Source organism: Glycine max, chromosome 10 (assembly GCF_000004515.6).
Source record: "Glycine max cultivar Williams 82 chromosome 10, Glycine_max_v4.0, whole genome shotgun sequence".
NCBI lineage: Eukaryota > Viridiplantae > Streptophyta > Magnoliopsida > Fabales > Fabaceae > Glycine > Glycine max.
In genome coordinates this window covers 34,320,074-34,339,149 of record NC_038246.2, presented here as the reverse complement: position 1 = coordinate 34,339,149, position 19,076 = coordinate 34,320,074, and the positions used below count along the sequence as shown (strand labels likewise).

At 27.4% G+C, this 19,076-nt stretch overlaps 2 protein-coding genes across 2 annotated transcripts; one reads left to right on the top strand and one right to left on the bottom strand.

The window, feature by feature from the left end:
• Positions 1-459: 459 nt before the first annotated feature.
• Positions 460-3,481, top strand: LOC100818345 (probable indole-3-pyruvate monooxygenase YUCCA3). Its single transcript, XM_003535197.5, has 3 exons — positions 460-1,326; positions 1,619-1,990; positions 2,557-3,481. Exons 1-3 carry the CDS (start codon positions 601-603, stop codon positions 2,782-2,784), a joined length of 1,326 nt encoding a protein of 441 aa, XP_003535245.1. The 5' UTR covers positions 460-600; the 3' UTR covers positions 2,785-3,481.
• Positions 3,482-16,675: 13,194 nt separating this feature from the next.
• On the bottom strand, positions 16,676-17,410 carry LOC100817811 (uncharacterized). The gene has a single exon (XM_006588993.4). The coding sequence runs from the start codon at positions 17,376-17,378 to the stop codon at positions 16,812-16,814; it is 567 nt and encodes a 188-aa protein (XP_006589056.1). The 5' UTR covers positions 17,379-17,410; the 3' UTR covers positions 16,676-16,811.
• Between the last annotated feature and the right edge of the window lie 1,666 nt (positions 17,411-19,076).

The following is a 19,076-nucleotide window of genomic DNA, read 5'->3' as shown; positions in this document are numbered from 1 at the left end:
AAAAGTAATAACTAACAAACGAAATCCTTTTAAAAAGAAAACATTTTATTTTTTATTCTAATATTTCTTCCTCTTTTTATGCGGTAAACACATTAAGTTTAATATAAATTACATTAAAATAATTAATATTCTGTATTATAATAAATTTTATATTGTTTATTATTCGTTGAAACGATCGAATGATGTATAAAATAAAAAAATATTCTTATAATTTATATGTTCTTTGCTCTTTCTTTTTGTCCAGTATAACATCATATTTTTAACAAATGAAACGTACCCATAGTATTATACATGTATTTTTTTTTTATGGTATTCATCAGTCTAATCTCGTTTCCTCAATGATTAGATATCTACACACATCTCCTAAAGTGTTATTTTCGAATGACATCACATGCTCCTCCTGAACACCCCCATCTCTTCACTATTTATACCCTTCATAGTTCCCTCACCCTCTCCACTCCTCAACTCAACTAAATCTCTCTAATCTCTCTCCATCATTCAACAAAAGTCAATATAATTCCTCACCCTCTTTCACCTTCTCAAACCACTTAACATAACACCAAACTTTGTCATCACCAGAAACCAAGAAAAGAGGAAAAAATGCATGACATATGTCTGAACATGCCACCAATGGTTCAAACCTTCGACCCAGAGGACCTGTTCAAAAGGCGTTGCATATGGGTGAACGGACCCGTTATAGTAGGTGCTGGCCCTTCAGGTCTTGCAGTGGCAGCATGCCTCAAAGAGCAAGGTGTTCCATTCTTAATCCTCGAGAGAGCAAACTGCATTGCCTCTCTTTGGCAAAACCGCACCTACGATCGCTTAAAGCTTCATCTCCCAAAACAGTTTTGTCAATTACCAAACTTCCCTTTCCCTGAGGACTTCCCTGAATACCCCACAAAGTTTCAGTTCATAAGCTACCTTGAAAGCTATGCAAAGCACTTCAACATTTCCCCACAGTTCAATGAAACAGTGCAGTCTGCAAAGTATGATGAGACCTTTGGCCTCTGGAGGGTCAAAACCATCAGGAAGATCAAGAAGTTAGGAGAAGCCTCTTCAGGTTGTTGTGGTGCTGTTGAGTGTGAAGTTGAGTACATTTGCAGGTGGCTTGTCGTCGCCACCGGCGAAAACTCGGAGAAAGTGGTGCCTGAGTTTGAAGGGTTGGGAGAGTTTGGTGGCCATGTTATGCATGCTTGTGACTATAAATCTGGGGAGGGATATGGTGGGCAAAAAGTGCTTGTTGTTGGGTGTGGAAATTCAGGCATGGAGGTCTCACTGGATCTTTGTAACCACAATGCTAACCCATCAATGGTGGTTAGAAGCTCAGTGAGTATTAGCTAAAAAATCTTACTTAATTAGCATTCTTGTATAAACAAAACTTGGATACAGTTCTATAGCTGTTTCTGGTGGTACTGTTCTTCAGTCAGAATTAGAGTTTCGTTTTAATAATTTATGTTGACATTTAATGGAAACTTTTATTGTCGGGATTACTGATGTGAAATTTTAATTCTGATTAGCAAGCAACACCAAAAACATGCATATAAGCTTTGTCCTTTTTATATGTAATATATTTTTCTTTCTCTTCTTATCTAATATTTGTGTTTTTTTTTATGATCAGGTTCATGTGTTGCCAAGAGAAGCTTTTGGGAAATCTACCTTTGAGCTTGCTGTGATGTTAATGAAACGGTTTCCTCTATGGATGGTTGATAAGATATTGCTGGTTCTGGCACGTTTGATTTTGGGGAATGTTGAAAAGTATGGTCTAAAAAGGCCTTCAGTGGGTCCTTTGGAGCTCAAGCACACTGCAGGGAAGACCCCTGTGTTGGACATTGGGGCCCTTGAGAAAATTAGATCTGGCAAAATCAAAGTGGTTCCTGGAATCAGAAGGTTCTTCCCAGGGAAAGTTGAACTTGTTGATGGCCAAGTTCTTCAGATTGATTCTGTGGTTCTTGCAACTGGGTATCACAGCAATGTACCATCATGGTTGAAGGTTCGTCTTTCTTTATAGTTTATATTCAGTTATTGACACTTTTTTTCTTGTATTGTTTCTTTTGCATTGGATTCTTGCTGCCAGTTATGGAAGTGGATTGGGTTTAACCCTGTAGTTGTTCTCTCTCTCTCAATAAAACCAAAACCATGTCAGTTTGTTAGTTTTGGCTGGTGGTTTTTTCTTCATTTTTAATATTCTTAATATAAGTATTCAACAGGTGTTTCTTTTCTTCTACTATCCACTTGTGCTTTGTTTTTCCTCCAAGTTTTTTTTTGTACTCTTACATGCCCTCTTTAATGACCAAGGAAGGTGTGTGTGTCTGTGTGTTGATGGAAAAAAAATCAATGTATTTTGAAAATGCTTCAAATTTATAGGCATCTATAATAGGTACGTACTACTTGGTTGCTTAGTACATTTTTAGATATTATAATGTTTCTCTCCTAGGGACAAATAATTTAAATGTAGATAATAATGTGCAATTAGTGGAATGAGTTTTTGACTTTGTTCAAAGTTAAATTATTGGCTCAATGCACTGAACTAAAATGCATTGTTATGTTTTGCATCAGGAGAATGATTTTTTTACCAGTGATGGGACTCCAAGGAACCCATTTCCAAATGGGTGGAGAGGCAAAGGTGGTCTTTATGCTGTAGGGTTCACAAGGAAAGGTCTTTCTGGTGCATCATTGGATGCAATTAATGTGGCTCATGACATTGCCAAGAATTGGAAAGAGGAAAACAAACAGAAGAGGAAAACAGTGGCTGCACGCCACAGGAGATGCATATCACACTTCTAATTAAGAGACTCGTCACTTTGATAATGACAAACATTTTGGGATTTAGGATTGTTTTGTTTCTTGCTGATCAATCCAAAACAAAAGAGTTAATGATGATGAAGATAAGTTACAAAATAGTAGAAGTCCCTAATAGAAAATAGAACACTTGAGTCTCTCTAGTTGGTTAAGTTGTGGGGATATGAATTGTATAAGTGTGCAATCTCCCACAATAAGCTTTGTTCCTTGTCAATCTCTTCCATGCCCTCCCTCTTCTTAAGGTCTAAATATAAATCTCTCTTTAGAAAGGAAAAAAAATAGCCCTCTCCTTAAGGAAATCCACTGTTTGAAAATGATTTGGCTGTTAATTTGTACAAAGGACGATGAGGCTTATTTGCTTCTTTTTTCAACGTAACTGTTTATTGTTTTTTAGTTAGTTGTAAGGAATATTGATTCATACCATGATGAATATTGAATGACAAGATTTGTTTATGTTTTATTAATGAAGTCAAAGCTCTCTTTCTCTCTCCCTTATAATCTGATTTCTTTTTTTTTTTTTTAAGTCAAACTCATTCACAGGGCAAGTTTATGGGTTTGTCCACCAACATAGGCCCAATAGATGTTGACATTGAGAAAGAGAAACATGTTTGAGACTATCATGTATATTCCCATGTTGCAAAGCACATGGACAGATATCCTAATGTCAAGAAAATGATTTTCAGATGCTTTGAGATAGGAATGAAAATGAATGAGAGAGAGAGAGACAGAGAGACTCTTCTCTATCATATAGTACGATATTGAATTGAAAATGCTTCTATATTTAACCGAGATTCATTTGATCAATGGAGAAAGGGAGAGAGAACCATCGATCATATTGACTCACTGGAGATTACAATGTGCAATAAATGAATATTTTTAAATAAAAAAAAAAACAAACTTTGACATATATCAAGTTCTTTAAGTGCGGTTCACTTTCAGACTATCAAGAATTCTATCTTAGTTGAACAGGGTGTGTGCAGGGATGGATTTAGGGGGACAAACTTCGCAATCCTAAATGCTTGAGAAGAAAAAAATAAAAAGAAAAAAAATTGAAAGACAAATATTGAATAAGAAAAATAGAATATTGAGTTAATGTATGCTTATTTTTTTCTCTAATAGTGAATTTTATATCTAGTTTTACACATAAAATTAATAATAAATATTTTTGTGAATCTTTTATTTATTAAATAATTATTTATTAGAAGTTAGATATTTAAATAGTGTAAAAAAAATTTGATTATCCTTTGATGCCTGTATAAATCAGTGACAATTTAGTTCTTTAAAGAATAAAAATTCTTATTTAGTCCTAAATGTATAAAAAATGCGACAATTTCGTCTTGACGTTAAATTTGTGGGATAATTTAGTCATTAAACTATAATGTTCAAAGATCAATTTGATGATAAATTATATTTTTTAGAATCAACTTAACATTAATTTGTAAAGTTTATGGACTAATTTGTCATTAGATTGTATACAAGACTTAATTGTCACATCTTTTTTACATATTCAAAGATTAAATTAAAAATTTTGTCCTTTGAAGGATTAAATTATCATCATTTTACACATTTAGGGACTCAAATAATTATTTATCCTTATTTTTTAGTTAAACCGTACACCTATTTTTCACAAAATCCAACGAGAAGTATTTAAATAAATAATATATGCATCAATAATATATATAATAATATAATATATAATATAATTTTTTCCTAAAAAAGTAATTTATAATTTTTCATACAGTCAAAAGTATTTACGGTGTTGTGGAACTAATTTTTTCAGCAAAAAAAAAAAACATATAGAAAATTCAAATGCAAAATCTTGTTTAAAGCATATCCTTTGGACTCAAATATAAGAAGAAGAAAAAACTAACTCACTCATCAAGAAAATTAGTTAATATTATTTTGTTTTGATAGTCTCAATAAAAAAAGTTAACTCATTTTCTAAAATACCATTTATTTGCATAGAACAAAAAAAGAGGTGATTGGAAATAAAATTCTAATGAAATGAGGGATTTTTTGGAGATACGAATATTAAATATGAGGTTAGTTAAAAGTTATTTATATTTTAGTCCAACCCACATTAAATTATTTTTTTCTTCTTATATTCAATCCGAAGGTAGTATCACTTAAACAATTATTCATTACTACTCCGACACTCTCTTTTAAACATTCTTCATGTGATTTGTTGAATTTTATAGAAATCATCCATTTTAGTAAGTCTTACATATCATTTAATAATTCTTTCTCCTTAGTTAATAATAAGACCCACAAAAATTGATAATTTTTAATAAATTTCAACCAATCACTAAGAGAGTACCACAAAACGAGTGTCAAAGAAAGTGTTGCTAGCAAACCTTTATATATTTTTACAATCTACTTTTTTTTTTTTTTGCATGTGTTCATTTCACACTTTAAATACTAATCATCAAACTCAAAAAATTAATAGAGTGGTATAAGTTCATACTATGTTCACGTGTGGAAACGATCTATTTAATGAGATAACCTTTCTCTCTATGTGTAAAAATTCATTGGTCAGCAACAACCACATTGCGATTGAAATTAATCTCTAATCCAGTGGGTTGGAAAACTCGGGATATCTAACACAAGAAAAACAAATCTTATTCATCAATTATTCATCCATTGTTATTTTTGAAGATAAAAGTATTTTAATCAATGACTATGAAATGGAGGGGTCCAAACCAACTCAATTATACTCGATTGGTTTTTTTTAGTGTTTGGGTGGAATCTGATTCAACTTAATTAAGAAACAATCATAAAGTTAAAATTATTATTTTATAAATTTATTAAACAAAAAACACATTAAGTTTTATGTCCCATATTTTATTAAATTATTAAATTAAATCACCCATGGATTTTTTTTTTCTTTTTTAAGTTGTTTTAATTCTTGTCTTGATTTTGTTTATGTTTTCTATACAAATACAATACTTATTTCTAACTAAAATAAAAATATCATATTATCTTTAAAATCGTTAATTTTAGTCAAATTTGTCACAATTTGATCTTTTCTGAATGTATTTAGTTATTATATACTTACAAAGCTTTAGGTAAAAATTAAATTATTATTCTAAATAGATTTTATATATATATATATATATATATATACATATAAACCTGATACAAACCATTTATGATCAGATTGATTTGGATCAGGCATGTAAAAAAATTACAGAGACCTGATCCATCCCGATCCAACTTAACTTGTGAAATTTTCATCAATTTGAGTAATGGATTTAATCAAATCTAATATAATTCGATCCATAAACACCGCAATGAAATAAATATAAAAGGTATAAGAGAATATGATTTAAAAAAATCATGGTTCTAAATTTATCCTAAAAAACCATATTTGCTGAACATGTAGATTAATTGGTAGATATTTTTTTTTTATTTCTGAATAGATTAATTGGTAGAGGTTGTTGTAACTTAATTAGCAACTTTTAAGTTGTCATTTCTATTAAAATTTCAGATAGAATTTTGTTACCCAAAATAATTTTACCAACTTGATTCAAATTAATTTCATGTCTAATGTAATTTCACATGATCGATAAGTATAACAATGCTATTAAAGTAGACCCAACAAGACATGTACCGACAACTAAAAAATGCTATATGAGTATTAGGAACTAAGATTCACCTATATATAGAGGAAAGTGACCCACACATAGAATCATTTGTAGCATGCATATTTAGAATACCAATATCTTCAGGATGAACACAACCAAAGTGAGATATGCAACCAATACTCATGCCCATTCAAATTGTCTCCTCCAAATTACTCCAAATTAAACAACCCAGATATATGATAGCTTCCTCACTTCAAAACATGGCATTCTGCAAATATCGCAAGTTCCACGTATTTGGACCAAATTATTTAGTCTGTTTAAAGTTTTAAGAAAAATATTCTAAGTTCCTTAAGAGACCATTTAAGCAAACTTGCAAATAAAAAATTATGTGCTGTCAACCTTGCCCCTAAGCAGAAAAAGAGGTGAGAATAGTTGATCTTAAACATACAATTGAATGGTCAAAATTATTTTAATTTTAATAATCCATTTGAATTATCTAACTTACTCTTTGCATGCACACACACGAAAAAAAAAGTTATGAAAATAGAGTGCACAAATGACAAGTGGATTCAAAATGGTTATAACCAACCATTTAAAATATTTAATTTAAATAATATAATAATTCAATTATTAAATTTATGTAATATATTTTTTCAATTTCTTCTGTATTTTCCTTATGTAAATTGTTTAAATTTTCCCTTATGTAAATTTTATTGTTACTATTTCAATCTAAATTATTTATATAAATAATTTTATTTTTCCTTAAGTAAATTGTTTATATAAATTTTTTTGCCACAAAAAACTAACATTATAAATAATTTATTATAACATTTTCTTGTACATAAAATAAGATAAATTTAAAAATTAATTTAATCAAATTACAGGTTAAGATAAACTTTTTTGTTAATTTTTTAATTTTAAAATATATTAATGTGATTATTAATATTTTTATTTTATTTTGGCTTCACCAAATTTTTCATTTGCTCTATTTTGGACTCTCTTTTTTTTTTGTCTCTACTAAATTGTTTCTTGAATGATGCAACTACAATAATATCTTAAATCTTTTTTAATTAATTACTTGATTAATTTAACATAATTAAAAATATATTAAAAATGAAAACTATATATTTTATGAAGTATTTTTATTATAAAATTATGATAAGTATTATAAGAATATTAGTATTTTCATTCTTAAATTTAATTATTTTTTCATAAATAACAAAATTATATTTAAAACATTAGATAAATATATTGAGTGCATTAATGAGGATTTGAAATTTTTTAACATAAACAACTCAAAAAATTAAATTGTCACTTCTACTCATAGAAACAACATTACAGGAAACAAGCAAAAAACTTCTTAAAAGATATGTTTTCCAAAAATATTTTTTCAAATTATATACTAATTGTTAGAAACTGATATTTCTAATTTTATATTGCTCAAAAATGAAAAAAAAAATCCTATGAGATTCCTTTATGGCTTTCAATGGCTACTTGTCTTAAAAAATAATGAAATATACCACGGTGCTTGATCTAAACCTATTAAAAAAATTATCTAAACTGTGTTCAAGAAACATGAATTTTCAGTGTATATATAATTGCAGGGTCGTGGCTGAGTCCAATTAGGCAATTGCCTTATGCTTTTCTTTTAAGTTATTGAATGTTTATATATTTTAAAATATTTGTATTTAATTTGTTATTAAAAAATTTGGTAAAATTTCCTGTTTATCTAAATATAAAATAGAATAATTATATTAAATGAAAATATTTTCAAGAATTATTTTTTAATAAAAACATTTTAAAAAAACTTTAGCAAAAATATTTTTGAAATTTTTTATTAATTTTTTTCTTTTAATCTATCTTTTTCATTAATGCACGTATTAAAAACTTAGATTAAAGAGAAAAAAATTAATAAAAAATAATAATTAATAATATTTATTACACCATCCATTTTTTTATTTTTGTTTTTAAGTTAAGTTCAAATATTTTTAAAGAAACTATTAATAATTAAATTAAAAGTACGCCTATTCATCTTAAAATTGAGAGATATATAACATTTTCCATGTATAATTTGGCAAGTTTAATGTCACGTTCAGCTCTGTCAACTATTACGTACCAAAAGACAAATTTTATGGCTTTCAATGGCTTAAAAAAGATGCCACGAGCCCACAAGGACCTTATTTAAACCTGTTCTTTTTTTTTTTTAATGATATTTCTTTATTTTTCTTTCTTCATCATTCACTTTATATTTTATTAGTTATCTTTTTCTTAATTATAAAATTGTATGTGTAATTTTTTTATTATAAATATATATCTAATTTTTCTTTCATTTTTTTTTCACCTAGCTTTTATATCTCTTATTTTCCTATAAAATTATTTATTACATTTATTATTTTCTTTCTTCTATTTCTGTGTATCACTTTTTTATTTCTTTTCCAAAAAAAATCCAAAATTTGCTCCTTAGACTGTTTACGAGACATAAGATCTCAGAGCATAATTTGGTAAGCACAGTGTGTCATGTCAAGTTCGTCATCTACTCCGTACTAAGAGACACTATAATCATGTCAAACTTCTACTACCGTACTTTCATTGCGTTACTTCTATGATCCATCAATAAAATTATCATAGCTTAGACTTAACATACAAATCAAGCAATCAATTCATCTATCTGTCATATGATTTTCTTTCATTGATGGCATGTCGTATGATTTTGGACTTTAGTATTTCCATATTTTTTTTATGATGTCAGCATTTCGATATTTAGGTTCACAAGGATATGTTTGGTTTTCACTTAAAAGTCTTTTTTATTTTTTTTCTGTGTGAAAGATTAATCTTAACAACTGATTGAATCATAAATTAATCTTATTTGTTTAAAGAATATGATTGTCATTGACACAAGATATCTTAAACATAATAAAATTAAATACAAATTCTTTTATTAAACAAATAGTTCATTCCCATATATAAAATTTTATATATAATATAATCTTATATCAATATTTCAATCATGAGTTAGTCTTCTAAAGTATGTTTAAAAAGTAAATTTTAAAAATAAATTAAAATCTTATTAAATTTTCAATTGGATCTGCATGCAAATTTAGTTTTGTCTCAATTTTATCTTGAAAATCAATTTAAAATGAAAGATTACTTTTGCCAAATGAGTTTATTCACTCAAACTTAAAGTATGCAAACTTTAATCTAAATAAACACACTTCTTCATCCAAACGTTTAACATTTTTTTTAGGGTAACACACAGTTAACCTTAGGCAATATATTCTATTCTTTTTCCTATGTGCTGCAACTTGCGAGTTAGAATTTTATACTATTCTCTATCACATCTAATAATGAAATTATAAGAGGAGATTTTCTTAAGAGATCATTAATATATAATTATCGTGTTTAAATGATGAGAGGTTCAAGAACTTTATCTAAATCCAAAATTCATATATTTTTATTCTTTTTCTTCTTCCATAATTTCTTTAATGTGCTTTTCTCCATTCTCTGTCTTCTATGTGGTTTCTTTGATGGTTATATAAGAAACTCTATTGGGTCAAAAAGAAGTATTTTGAATGTCTTTTCTTATTCTCTCACATATTCTTTAGGAAAACCTTCCCCCTATTTTGAGGTGGGTTGGCAAGGTTGGAGGGGAGAGATAGAGAAAAAATGAAAAAAGTAGAAAGAGAAAATGATAAATATGAAATGTAATTTGATGGAAAAAGTAGAAAGAAATAATAAAAAATAGGACGAAAGAGAAGTGTAAGATAATAAGATGGATAAATGTTATTACCCTATTCTTTATATACAGTTGTCTCAAAAAGTAAAAATATGATATATAATAGTGCACCCATTTTAGAAAAAGATGAGAGGAATTTTTTTTTAAAATTTATTCCTAATTTCCTTAAACAACCAACACCCGCCTTTATTTATATTACAATTATTTCTAACAACTATGAACAATCACATGGAACCATCCTTTAACTACATGAGTCACTAATATCTAATACATTATTTAAATAATATGACAATCTTTAACTTATATCATGTGAGGATTTAAAGATTCAACATTGAATCATAAATGTAAATTAATATTGAAATAAGCTATCATCTTTAACTGAATTGAAATAATTGGATCATAATAATTGGTTAATCAACATGATTCCTTGTATTACAAATCAACTCAACTTTAAATCGATACATAATTGTGTCCCAAATGTCTTTTCAAGAACACATCCTATTACCAGAACAATGCAATTGTATCCTAAAATGTTGATACCAAGAAACAAAGCAAAAACAAAATTAAAATGACAAATATCATACTATGAGCGTATTTTATATATAACTTATCATAATGCTCATCCTTTTTAACTGTAATATTAACAAACATGAACATAACTTTAATCTTGCGTTGTGCTTTCGTTCGTTATTTACACCGTGTGAAAGCACTCATAATTTTTCACTTTCTATTATTTTTCATTTAGTTGTTGGCACATACCTTATTGTTTATTTTCCCATATTAATCTTTTTATATATATTTTTTCAACTGTTTCTTCAATTATATCCCCATTTAAAAATAAAATAAAAATCTCTTTTTATCTTTTGTAAGTAAAGTCCTTTTCGACTATTTGAGTTTGAAAGTTCTCAATGTCTCATTTTATTCGATATAACTATAAGTTTCCTGTTTCTAAATATATTGTTTAGTACACACACTCTATCATATTTAACTAAACCTCATATTTCATAATTAAAATGCTTCGGATGAGCCTAACTAACATACATTTTTTTACCCTATCTACTAATATCTGAATTACAACAACAAATTATATATTTTTTTTAAAAAATCTTATTAGATTTGAATTGGAACAATAAATTTTAAATTTTTTATTTAATTTTTTAACATTTGAATATGTGAATAAAATTTAGACAAAATGAAATTAAATTGAAGAGTGTTGAAAACCTCAAATTGGGTTTTTTTCTTCTTCTGAAAAAGCCTCAAATTGGGTGTTGACAATTCCTAACCTTATTAAATAATATTACATGTAATAATTTAAAATTTAATTGCAAAATAAAATAATAAATTTATTTTTTAAAAAAATATTATAAATTAATCAATATAAAAAGTAAATGATATACCTTAACCATGAAACTTGAAATCTATCTATTGACATAATATTGTGTTTACCATTATAGAGCAAAGTTAATTAGGATAAAACGTACATTATACTTTGTCGTTATTGTATATTTGTTAATCTTAACAAGTAACGACAAATATAGAGTGGTCAATATATATATATATATATATATATATATATATATATATATATATATATATATATATATATATATATATATATATAAAAATAAAAGTGGATGGGACAAAATTAAATATTGAATTTTTCCAACATTTCCAACGGTGTGTGTGTGTGCCCATAAAAATTAACTCGGTCATTTAGAGGATTTTAACAATAAATATATACACACATGTATATTTTCTCAACAGTTATTGAAAATGTTAGCAAACACACTTACATTTATCCAGCAACAAATTAATCAAGTTGTTGGGATAGGCTTTGATAACGTTCGCTAGTTCCGAATGACATAATATGTGGCGGACAAATATATATATGCATTTGCCAATGTTGCTGGTAAATAGTTGTTGTTCTCACAGTAGTTGTGGTTGAAATAAACCTATTTTCCTCAATGATAATGACATTGTCGAGAAAAAAAATTATTGTTCCAACAAGACTTGCAAATATCACTAATCGGTATGTGTATTATTTTTTTTACAAAATATATTATTAGTGTCACTTCGTTAATAACTCTCTATCGGATGATCAGTCTTAATTAATCTTCTCTCTCAATTTTTTTTTTTAACTCAAACTAAGACTTTTCTTAAAGAGATAAGTTCAATCCCACTTGAAATACCTAACTTGTTGGCTACATATGTGTATTTTTGCCAACAACTCTATCATCTTTGGGGAAAAAAGCATTGTGAATTATATTTATTGTTGCAATGATCGTTGAGAACATGTTGTCCCATTAATTATCCACAATAAGGGTATACTTTTCTGAAAGAGAAGTGTCTGTGAATCTATCCTCTTTCTTTCCACATAACTCTTACAAGTGCATAATATATATTTTTTCGATGTATGTAGATTCAAATCTTTTAAAACTTTTGCAAATGTATAATTTTTTAAATTTTTTTATAAATATATCAGAATTTAAATTTAGTCTCTTTCAATTTAAATTTTTTATCTAGCTATTTTAAAAAGTAAAGATCAAAATCAAATTTTAGAAAGAATTAAACTAAACTTTAGAATATTATAAAGGTTGAAGATACATTTAAACTTTACGTACTGATTATATAATCATTGAATTTAGAGAAAAACATATTTTTACTCTCTATATTTTTTTGTAAATTCTTAATTTTAGTCTATGTATTTTACTATCAACATTTTAATCTCTAAAATTTTAAAAATAAGTATTTTTAGTTTTTTTAAGATAGACATTGTTAACATCATTTTTTATTTAATGTCTATCTTGACAGACTAAAATCATTAATTTTTTAAAGTTTAAAGGCCAAAATTTTCAATAGTGAAGTATAGAAACTAAAACCAAGAATTTTTAAAAATACAGACTTAAAAACATTTTTTTCTCTATAAAAAAAACATTTTTTCCTTGAATTTATTATGTTAAAGCATGCACTACACAGTACATTGATAGGCTTTATATAATACCAAAACATAATCAGTCCAGTTGTCAACAACTCTAATGAACCAAATTAAGTAACAGTTAAATTATTTCTTATTAACTTTATCACATCACATAAACTAAAATAGAAGGAGTGCCCTTTTGGGATAAGATCCTGGTAGATCTCCTATGGCTGCGTATATTATGTAGCTGGGGCACACAAATCACACAAAAGACTCCACAGTTTGGGCCACAAGGATATGAAGAAGTTGCTTGATGAGGTGACTTTGGCTCCCAAGTGATGATAAAATCTATACATAATCCCATAGACCTTTTCAAATTACCCTAAAAGCTAAATTTTATTTTTTATATCAGTGGTCGAGTTGATTTCGAAAGTACAGCAAAGAATGAAAAAGAGTAGATAGTGAATAAAAGGGTATTATATAGTGTGTTTCTATTACCCTTTTGAACATTCAAAAGTGAAGTTCACACTATTCAAGAGAAGAAACTTAGAAACAACTAACAAGGCTTGTCTGTGTGTACGTATTTGGTATATATATTTGATAATTTTTAAAATAATTTCACTTTCAAATCAACAATTTTTTTCCAGTTTGTGTCTTAAACTTTAGGAATGTGCAATGAAATTTTCAGTAGTATGTTCCCAACTTTTATTCAAATATAGGCGGATAAATATTTATTTTAATTCTAGAAAGTGTGAGACAATGATAAATCAATTCTTGAAAGATAAAAATTTAAATTAATTTTTGAATGTGTAAAAAAATACAATAAACTAGTCTTGCAGATAATTTAATGACAAATTGATCTCTAAATTTTATAACTTAATAACAAATTGATCCTGAAAAATATAATTTATTGTCAAATTGATATTTAAACATTACAATTTAATAATAAAATAATCTTTTAAATTTAACAGCAAAATCAATTTATCACACTTTTTACCCATTTAAAAACTAAATATGAATTACCCATCTCTCAAAATAGGTATTTACTATTTACCCAATATAATCCATGTTATTGAGTTGAACGTTAGTTTACGTGAGAGAAAACCATTTTTCAAGTACACTTCTTTTTATTCAAAAGGAGACGTCAAATTTCGGTACCAAAAGATTAACAATAATTCAACTCATGCGTACTGATTGACAGACTGAACTAGATACAATACACTTTATTATATCAGTCACACAGAATTGTGTGAGTAAATAATTTGTCCCCAATATGTTGGTCCACACATTTCAAACCAAATAAATAACAAGTCCTGAAAAGGAAGACAACCCATGATAGATAGTTCCTATGCTTCCATTTACAATTTGCAAAAATTCCATTAACTCAATGGCCCCATATGGATGCTACTCACACAGAATTGCAAGTGGGATATCCGAATCTGTGGGAGCAGAAAAAACACACCCATCTATTTATACAGTTTATAGCACCGTTTCTTCATCAGTGTTCCTTCCACGATGTCATAGAACAAAGATTTACTATTAGAATTTGAATCCATGTACATTAATTACAGCATACAATATGCACTGCACTACTGTACTTTTTGTCTCACTCACGCTAAGAACTTCCAAGGTTTATCATAAAAGCTATGCATGCCTCTCACCTAAACATGACAGTCATCAAAGTATGAAAGCACATGGGTGGCACCCCCCATACCCCTTACTAGTATAATAAGCCCATTCCTCCATGTTGTGCTTTGAATTTATTTACCAATGATATATATTCGAATGTAACTGTTTGAATACTATAAAGCATATGTTGTATGTAAACATAATTATTATTACAATTTGATGATTCTTGATTTCAATTTTATGATTCAATGATGAATCTTAAATAATTTTGATTATGATTCATATGATTTGATGAATCTTAAATTATTTTGAAACTCATGGAACATTAATTAATCGATGTGATTTTGTATCATTGATAGAGAATCACGTGATTCAACTCCCTTCTCTTTTTCTTTTTCTTTTACTTTTCTTCCACCAATTAATTCTCATACAAAAAATTAAAATAGGATGAGGCATAAGAGATGCATAAGAGTATGATAAACCCCTATAGTATCCGATGTCTAATGCGTACTAAATAATCTCTAAGATGATATATCTTATCATATTTTAATTATGTTTTTAGTTCATGATGAAATAATATCAAGAATGATAATACATGTCTGTGTACGTGACAATATTATCCTTTTTATTGAAATTGTATAATATATTTTTTAAAATGAAATTCTAATATATAATTTTAACTTTTTATACGTACAGTATTCCTTTTGAAATTATAAAATTATATAAAGAAATTATTTTCGATATTATTTTTAGAATTTAAATATATATATATATATATATATATATATATATATATATATATATATATATTATTTTGTTTTCTAGGTTGTAAAGACAAAATTAACATAGAAGATTTTATAATAAATAGTAAAGAAGGTAACAGAAGGAATGCCAAAAATGTTATATATATTTTATTATAATATAATATTTAATTATAAATTTCATTATCTTTAATATTATTCTTACATATTCTAAAACAATATTTAAATATTTATTTAATTTTTTAATCAATAATACTTTTTATTTTGTATGCCAATGTTCTTAAAAATATATAAAAGATAATATGTTAATTAAATACAAATCTTATTTTATATATATATATATATATATATATATATATATATATATATATATTACTACATAATTATATTTATTACTATTTGATATTTATTTATATATGTTTTTTGTCATCATGATATAGAATATTCACCAATTTTATTAATGATTGATTAGAAAAATCTGAGTTATCATCTTTAATAAAGTATTTCTTTATAATCAATTTTTTCTATCCACATGTTTGTATTTATATGTTATATCAATATATTATATTATATACTATATTATATATTATTAAATAAGATGTGTACATCATTTCATATAAATATTACTATAAAATATAGAAAGACTATAACATCATGTTTTTCTTAACTCATATCCTTTCATACAAAAATTACACTAAATTATAAGAATAAGATAGGATCTTATCTTATCGACGACAATTAATTATAACATAATAAAATAGTTATCCTGCGATATTATATCGATTCAAGTCCTTATAATTAAGTTGTTTTAATTGTTTCGAAATTTAAATTATATATTAAATACTATAAATCATATATATATATATATATATATATATATATATATATATATATATATATATATATATATATATATATATATATATATTACAATTTGATGTAACTAAAGAACTCCATAATAGTTAATCCACATTAAGCAGTTTTAACTTAAGGGGGTGTATTGGATTGAGATTTTGAGAGAATATTTTGACAAAAACAATCTTGAAGATTTTAAAAGATTATGTGGGATTGTATTGATTTTGTGGGATTTTAAAAGATTTTTTTTAAAAGACTTTTTACAATCAGGATTCTTAACCCAAGATTTTAATGGATTTCTAATACAGATTTTTAAGATTTCAAAGTACTTTATGGATTTTTAAGATTTTGAAAGATTAATACATTTTAAACAAAAAAATAACGGAAGTTACAAAAGTGAATGAAAAAGATGATAAATAAATTATAATGTTTGAATAAAGAAAATAAAAACGATAGAAATTTTAAACCTTTTAATAACAAAGTCATTATTGCCTAAAAAAATAATAACAAAGTGATTCTCACTTCATGTTCGCCTAATTATTAGCATTTCTCCACATATCTGAACCTATATTAGTCCTCCATATATTAGCATCTTCTCGTTCCTGCTCTTGTGTTTGAACAATGGGTTCATGATCATTGTCTTCGTAATTTGGTAACAATGAAGATGAAGATGAAGACTCGTTAGTAGGTTCCACTGGAAATTCATCAGAACGACATTCTTTGCGAAGAAAATTATGAAGTGCTGCACATGCCAACACAAGCTCTGCTTGTGTTTTAAATAGAAATGGAGGTGCTGACTTAAAAATTGTGAACCGCGATTTAAAAATACCAAATATCCTCTCAATCACATTCCTTAAGGATGCATGCCGAAGATTAAATAATTCCTTTTCATTTTCAGGGTCATTACCGTGACCTGCAAAATCTTGTAGATGATATCGTACACCTCGATATGGGGCTAAAAATTTGCGTCGATTAGGAAATCCACAATCCACCAGATAATACTTACCTTGGGGCACTTTAAGTCCATTCTTCCTTGCCAAAGCATCACTTAACACCTTGGAATCATGTGCTGAACCCTCCCACCCGCTAAGAACGTACATGAATTCCAAATCAAAGTTACAAGCAGCTAATACATTTTGTGATATATTTTCATGACGATCACGATAACTGCTTACATCTCTTCCTTTTACTGATGCGGGAATATGTGTACCATCAATAGCTCCAATGCAATCCTAAAGTGTGTGTATCAATAATCATAAATATTATTATAATAATCACAATTATAATTATAATTTTGTTATAATTAGATAATGATCACATACCTTAAAATAAGGATAAAACCTTGTGCTTTCCCTTATTTTTGCAGGCACAGTTGAGCCTGGTCTAACCATTAAATCAGGTGCTAATGAGTTCAGAGCTTTCAAAATCTTGTGAAAATTTTCACTTGTAGCAAATTGTGATCGGCCAAATGTATTGCGGATTACACAATATCGAGTGTTCTGGCCGACAATCTGTAGGAATGATGCAAGCATTTCTTCAACACAAATAAATCTTGTATCCTCCAAAGGTGCTTTTTCTCTTATAATCGTGCACAACTTTCGAAATACATAAGGATACATCCTATATACTTGTCGAAAGATTGCAGGATCATCGTTTAATGCTTTGTGTATATAGTCATATCCCCGACTAGTAATTTGTCGTCGAGTTAATGGACGTTCAATATGTTCACCACGCATCATATTCAAAAACTGATTTAATATATCTATTAAAGCATAAATTGCCATCACATATGTGTATGTGGCTTCATAAAATTCTTCATTTGTTTCCTCGTCATCTATATCTTCATCATTTGTATCTTCATTATATATATCTCCATCCATTTCTTCGTTCTTTATGTCATGGTCATGGTTATAAGTCAATATCAAAGTTAATATCAAAGTTAATACAAATTCATATATAAAATAAATATAACTAAAGTTTAACCACAACAATTTCACAAAATATATAACCTAAATACTTCAACCATAATAGTTCGACCAAAAAACAAACCAAATATTTCAACCAAAATACAACCATAATAGTTCGACCAAAAAACAAACCAAATACTTCAACCAAAATAGAGACCCAAAAGATATAGTTCAACAAACTCACGATGTTTAAAATAATATGTTAATAATAGATTATCAAAATATTAATTATTCCCTAACTTAAAGTTTATCCAAGATGAGCGTTCTTCCGGTGACATCTTCAAGAAAAAATCCTTTTTTGCTTTAGTATTTAACAATTCAGCTGTCTTGAAACGCGTTATGTCATCCAAATTTGGAATTTCTTTTATAACATCCCAAATAATACCCTCGAGCTCTCTATCTCTATCTCTATCTTTTTCTCTTTTCTCCATCATGTTGGATATTTTTTCAAAATTCACAGCAATAGTCCCAATGCCAACAGAAAGATTTTCCAGAACGTTGCCTTGATTGTTGATCCCAACAACGCTTGAACTCCCTCCATACTCGGATCTCCTTCGCTTGTGACAATTTTGTTTTTCTATGGGAACCTCTGAATCTAAAGGGGGGTGGGATGGTGGACTTGGTTGGTTTGGTGATGGAGGCTGATATGCTGGTTCATAGTTATTTGGTGTTATGAATGTATCACTATTAGGATCATATGAAAATTCTTCTATCCCAACAGTTCTATTTTCTGGCTCAAAAGTTGTTGCATCAGTATCATCTGGATCGACTGATATAGAATTATTCCCGCTAGAAACTCCACCCCCAACAACGATCTTCAAATACTCATAA